The sequence below is a fragment of the Emys orbicularis genome, chromosome 3 (genome assembly GCF_028017835.1).
Source record: "Emys orbicularis isolate rEmyOrb1 chromosome 3, rEmyOrb1.hap1, whole genome shotgun sequence".
NCBI classification, from domain to species: domain Eukaryota; kingdom Metazoa; phylum Chordata; order Testudines; family Emydidae; genus Emys; species Emys orbicularis.
The window spans coordinates 108,513,384-108,519,383 of record NC_088685.1 but is presented as its reverse complement, the minus strand read 5'-3'; the positions used below and the strand labels follow the sequence as shown (position 1 = coordinate 108,519,383).

At 48.3% G+C, this 6,000-nt stretch overlaps 1 protein-coding gene across 1 annotated transcript in view; it reads left to right on the top strand.

The window, feature by feature from the left end:
• The first annotated feature begins 468 nt into the window (after positions 1-468).
• Positions 469-6,000, top strand: part of NHSL1 (NHS like 1) — a 262,387-nt gene continuing 256,855 nt past the window's right edge. Inside the window, exon 1 of the mRNA XM_065401109.1 lies at positions 469-838. Coding sequence (XP_065257181.1) covers positions 469-838 — 370 coding nt within the window. The remainder of the gene's footprint in view (positions 839-6,000) is intronic.

The window sequence follows — 6,000 nt, the reverse complement described above, 5'->3', positions numbered from 1 at the left end:
TTGGGCTTTTTATTTCCCTTTCTCTCCTCCGCTTTTCTTTTCCTGGTTTCCCTTCTTTGTGGCTGTAGCCAGGGCACTCTAACCCCCCACCCCCCGCTTCCTCCTCCCCCCCATCTCCACTTTGGGGGGGAGAAACTCCGGCTGTTTTCCTGTCTCCTCGCTGCAAACAACTTCACCGCTTCTCCTCCTCCCCCCTCCCACTGAGCCAGCTTCTTTCCCCTCTGTCTCCCTGAGTGCAATGTGCCTCCTGCTGCCCCATGGCTAGCAGGACTTCTCTCTGCACCTCCCGCACGTGAGCTCCTTTCAGGGCTTCTCCCGGGGTGCAGCGTGAAGTCTCTTCCCCCCGTAATCTCTCTGCGGAGTTGAGGTTGGGGAAAAGTTTGTGGATTGTCGGTTTTCCCTCTGAACTCTTGTGGCTCTTGTTTTTGAATGAGGATTTCTTGCTCCCGGGAAGTGTAACCCCCCGAGATGCCTTTCCCGCTGAGGACGGTGGAGCCCCTGAAGCTGTGCAGGTTGGAAGATGCCGGAGGAGATGCTCTGCTGGGACCAGCCAAAGCGGGGGACAAAGAGCGAGCGCAGGCGGCCGGCGGGGCTGGGAGCCGCGGGCGCCGGCGCGGCGCGGGGCTGCTGCTGTTCGGCTCGCTGGAGCAGGTCAGCTCGCACTCGCTGGTCTCCCTGCTCTGGCAGCTCTCCGACCTCTCCCGCTGCGCCAGCGACATCTTCGGCGAGATCCAGAGCCAAGCGGACGCCCTGTGTCGACGCAGCGCCCGGCTCCAGCGCCGCCTGGGCTCCCTGCGCGCTCTGAGCGCCCGCCTCGACCACCGCCGAGTTAAAATCCGTGAGTTGCTGCCAACTTCTTCGCGCCCGCTTTGGGGTGGCTCGCTGCGGGGGCCGGGCTCGCCACCCGGCCCGTCCCCGGCTGGCCCGAGCTCAGCGAGCTTTATTTGCAGTAAGAACCGGGGGATGCAGACCTGTGCGTGAAGCTGCCTTGTGAACGGGGGGGTTTAAGGTCTTTCCTGTCCCCGTAGTTAGTCCGCCCAGCTCAGAGTGAGGGAAGAACCCGGCCGGCTTTAAGGGAGCAGACGCTCGGCTCCTGCCCAGCTTTGCAGGGTTAATTGGGGGAAAGGGACACACTGAAACTGGTGGCTTTCCCGAGCCTGGCCACTCCGCTGGGGAATCTGTCCCGCCCTTGCAAAACTGCCAGGGAAATGTACCAGCCCGCGTACCACATCTGCGTGCCTGATTGATGCCAGGATGGCCAAACTCTTAGGCGGGGACGGGGAATCCGTAGGGCTGAGCTGATGGTTTGTTTTGAAGCTGTTAATCAGGCCGGCTCGCAGCATGAAAGCTACTCGAAATGGGCGGGCCCCTGCGCCGCAGGGAGCCCCATAAATTTAGCATGGAGCAGTTTGCACGGTTAGGGTTTTAGGCCTTGTTTGCGCTGGGAAGATCCATTCTAATAGAAAATACAGTATGTTAACTAACATGTTAACTTGGTGTGGCCAAGGCCAGTTGTTTAAAAACGTGTTAAATGGTTGTGGTTTAGCTGTTAGCTATGACCAGCTGAAAACATTTGAAAAGGCAACTTGTCCTGTCTAACTGGTATTAACATGATATGAAACTCGACAAACCTATATACACATTGGAAAATGCATCACATTAGAAAACAAATTAGGTAAGTGACATTCATGTGTTGCATTTTCCCTTGTAGATCTGTCCTCAGTGCCTGCCTGCCTCCTCCCCTCAACATCCTGAGGGGATTATTACTTCATGTTTAAAAAAAACAACAACACGTTGAATGCTCTTATTTCTAATAATTTGGAGCCCAATAAACATTCCCCAACCTGGCCCTCCACTCTCACTGAAATACAAAACTCTAGCCAAGCTTGCTTCACATAATCGTCTCCCCTCTGTCTCTCAACTGAAGTTCAGAGGGATCACGACACGGTTTTCACACTAAGCTCCACATTTCGTTCCAGTAGTTCTCTTTTTGGCTCCTGTGCATGGAGCAGTTGGAATTTCCTGCTGGCTCAGGGTAGTGAAGTTTTCAGCATGGAGGGTTTTTTCCAGTCTCTCTGCCTGTCACAGATCTGATTCAGTGAAAAGCAAGGCTGTAGGATAAAGGACAGTAAACTGACCGTACAGTGTGAGGGACTTGTTTGTTTGTCAGCACTTTAAACGCTACTAGTTTTCAGCTATAATATGGCACAGTAACTATGAGACTTTTTTTTTTATGTCTGGTTTATGCTGTTTTTTTAACCAGTTCAGTCATAGCCATTCATCAGATTGCTTGTGCATACTTCATTTAACGTTTTAAAATTTGTATATACTTCAGTTCTTCCAAACATTTTGTTAATTCTTTTTCTCTGTTCCATGGTTCTTCTGACTTGACTTTCATTTATATGATACTCTCTTATATGCAGACTAATCACAAATTTGTATTTATAACTCAATACAGAGCTCAAGCTGCAAAACTTAGATTTGGCCTTGGATTTTGAATCCCTCATATTTGGGTTTTGGTTTAGGTCCATCTTTGTTAGTCACCAAATCAATTCATTGTGAGAAGGGACCTAAAAGCTGTCTAAACAAGTACCAAGGGAATTACATTTCAGTTTGTATAGACTACATTAAGTACAAAAGAGTGGAAGATCTGCTTTCAGATATTACCTTCGCTTTCCCAAGCATGCACACACAATTTGGTGGAAAGAAGACGATTCTGTATATCTCAGAAAACTCCTATAATCACTACATTTTTCAACTGGCACAGAGAAAAGGGTACATCAAAGCCTCACCTGATAGATGTAGTTTCTTGGCCTGTAGGGTGACCAGGCGTCTCAACATTAGGGGCTTTGTGTTGTATAGTGACTATACCCCCTGAAAAAAAGTGTCCTGATTTTTGACACTTGCTATCTGGTCAGTCACCCTATTGGCACGTGTTCTGGCACTCCAAAATTTAGGCCAAAGATGGCGTATCCCCACCCACCTCACTTCTTACACCACGTGAAAAGTACAGTACTCAAGAATTATTTTTCATTTTTTCTTTCTTTTCTCTGAATTCCCTTTTAATTTGACAATTAAATTTAAATTTAATTTTAATGTCTTTGTGTATTTAAGTTTCCAGAACTATACATATTTCTTCTATTCTGCCTTCCTCATGCTTTTAGAGATGCCTCTCCAGTGTAGACAAATTGCATTGCTTTTTCTTTATGCCTCCATGATTTACAAAGCCTCATTTAATTAATAAAGTTATGTAGTTTATTGAGCTGTATTTAACTAATAGTGAGTTATGTTTATATTTAAAAATTTATTTTAGAAAAGACTTTTGTGAAGCAACTTTTCTGTGGATTATTTTGGGTAACTAACAACTTTTTATAGCTGCTGTTCAGACTAACCATTTTAATATGCAGTTTAATGTTACCCGTTAATTCTCTTGTGACATGCTTTCTTCTGCTTGTATTATTGAAAATGAGATTTAGTGGGGTGATCAACAGTAGTTAACATCATGAACTCATCTATAATGGAAGCTGTCAAGGCTTGTCTGCAAGTTTAACCCCGTGGTGCTGGCATTGAAGGAAATATCTGCAAAACAAAGAGAGTAGTTTAATTATGTTTGGTTTTGTTTTGTATACCAGTGTCACAAATATTTGCTTTTCAGAATAACATACCTACACAATAAAAGCTTCACATAAGAAACTATTAGCTGAAGGGAAGGAACAGAGGAGAGTAAATCAATTAACATTGTTTTCAGTTGTCAGATCCTTACTGCTTGCAGAAGGAAAGTAATGTTATGAATAACAATAGTTGTTTTGGTGCACAGATTGCTGAAAAGCATAGACTTTTCATTAATAATATTGCAGATGGTGGTTAAGTATTTTGGTTTAACTTTTGTGTTATGGAGCTTTCAAAAGTTTCTTTGTACCTGTTAGAGCCCAGAGAATCCCTCCTTGGATTGAGGGTCCCATCATCATCATGACTTGCATTCCTTCAGCCTAGAGAGAGGGATGGGACTCCCTTAAAGTTTGCCAGTATTCGTCAAGCAGCCAGAAGGTAGTGGTTGCTCTAAGCTACTCATTCCTGCCTGGTCCCAGAATTTAGGGAACTGCTTTCACTCTGTTTAGGAATATTAAGGTGTTTTTTTTTTTTTTTTTTTAAATATGGGTTATAGTTTATCTTAGAACAATATGTGCACACAAGGGTGCGGCAGGAGTGGAGGCAACATAACCACAACAAACCCTTTTGTCTTCGAATCTTGGTAGTTAGTCATTCTCTAAACAGCCATGCAGTATGCTTGTTTGTCTGACTACATAACTGAGTGTAAGGCCCATATGTTCCTCAATGCTGCTATGAAATCCTGTACTTTTATGTGTTAATAGCATTAGTAATTTAAAATTTGTTTTAAACTGTCAGCTAGTTCTTTTTTGTTATCTACCTTTGGTCTCCCTAATGCTCATTTTGGAGGCCTGGTCTACACTTACCCCCCAAGTCGAAGTAAGGTACGCAAATTCAGCTACGTGAATAACGTAGCTGAATTCGACATACCTTACTTCGAATTTACCGCGGTCCACACGCGGCAGGCAGGCTCCCCCGTCGACTTCGCGGTACTCCTCTCGCCGAGCTGGAGTACCGCAGTCGACGGGGATCACTTCCTGGTTCGATTTATCGCGTCCACACCAGACGCGATAAATCGAACTCGGAACTTCGATCCGCAGCCGTCGAACTACCGGGTAAGTGTAGACTAGCCCGGAGAAAATCTGTTCTGCTTAAAGAATGTGTTAATTAAAATACATTCACTGAGTGCCCTGGATGCAGAAGGATGTTTAGACTTTTCAAATCAGTAAAGAATACACGTGTCTAGGGTGGCCAGGTGTCCGGTTTTCAACCGGAATGCCTGGTTAAAAAGGGATCCTGGCAGCTCCGGTCAGCACTGATAACTGGGCCATTAAAAGTCCGGGTGGCGGTGCTGCGGGTCTAAGGCAGGCTAGTCCCTACCTGTCCTGGTACCGCGCTGCGCCCCGGAAGCGGCCAGCAGGTCCAGCTCCTAGGTGTGGGGGCCACGGGGCTCCACGTGCTGTCCCTGCCCTGAGCACCAGCTCCACACTCCCAATGGCCTGGGGTGGTGGTGCCTGTGGGCAAGAGCAGCATGCAGAGCCTCTTCCCCCCCCGCCCCCCCGCCGCTTAGGAGCCGGACCTGCTGGCCACTTCCGGGGTGCAGCGCGGTACCAGGACAGGTAGGGAGTAGCCTGCCTTAGACCCGCAGCACCGCCGCCCGTGGTAAGCCCGCGCCCCAACCCCGAGCCACAATCCCCTGCCCCAGCCCTGAGGGCCCCCCAAACCTGGAGCCCCCTCCTGCACCCCAAGCCCCTAATCCCTGGGCACACCCCAGAGCCAGCACCCCCAGATGGAGCCCTCATCCCCCCCTGCACCCCAGCCCTGATTTCCCCCCCCCACCGTCCGAACCCCTCGATCCCAGCCCGGAGCAGCCTGCATTCCAAGCCCCTCATCCCCAGACCAACCCCAGAGCCCCCTCCCGCACCCTGAAATCCTCATTTCTGGCCCCACCCCAGAGCCTTCACCCCCTCTCGCACCCCAACCCCCTGAGCCAGCCCAGTGAAAATGAGCGAGTGAGTGAGGGTGGGGAGAGCAACAATAGAGGGAGTGGGAGATGGAGTGAGTGGCGGGGTGCCTTGGAGAAAGGGGCAGGGCATGGGCAGGGTCTCTGAGGAGGGGTGGAGCAAGGGTGTTCAGTTTTGTGCAAGTAGAAAGTTGGCAATCCTACACGTGTCGCACGTTTGTAACTCTTATAACAGTGGAATGTTCTTGTCTACCTAAACAAGACAGTCTGGATTTCTGTAATGCATTTCATGTGGAAGGTTCACCTTCTGAAAGCTTAAAATGAACTTTACTAGCTTTCTGTTCTGGTCTATATGCAATTGAAGATGTTGGAGACAATCTGTAGAGCCCCGTGTTGATCTGGAAGATCATGTCTTTTCCTGTGTCCCC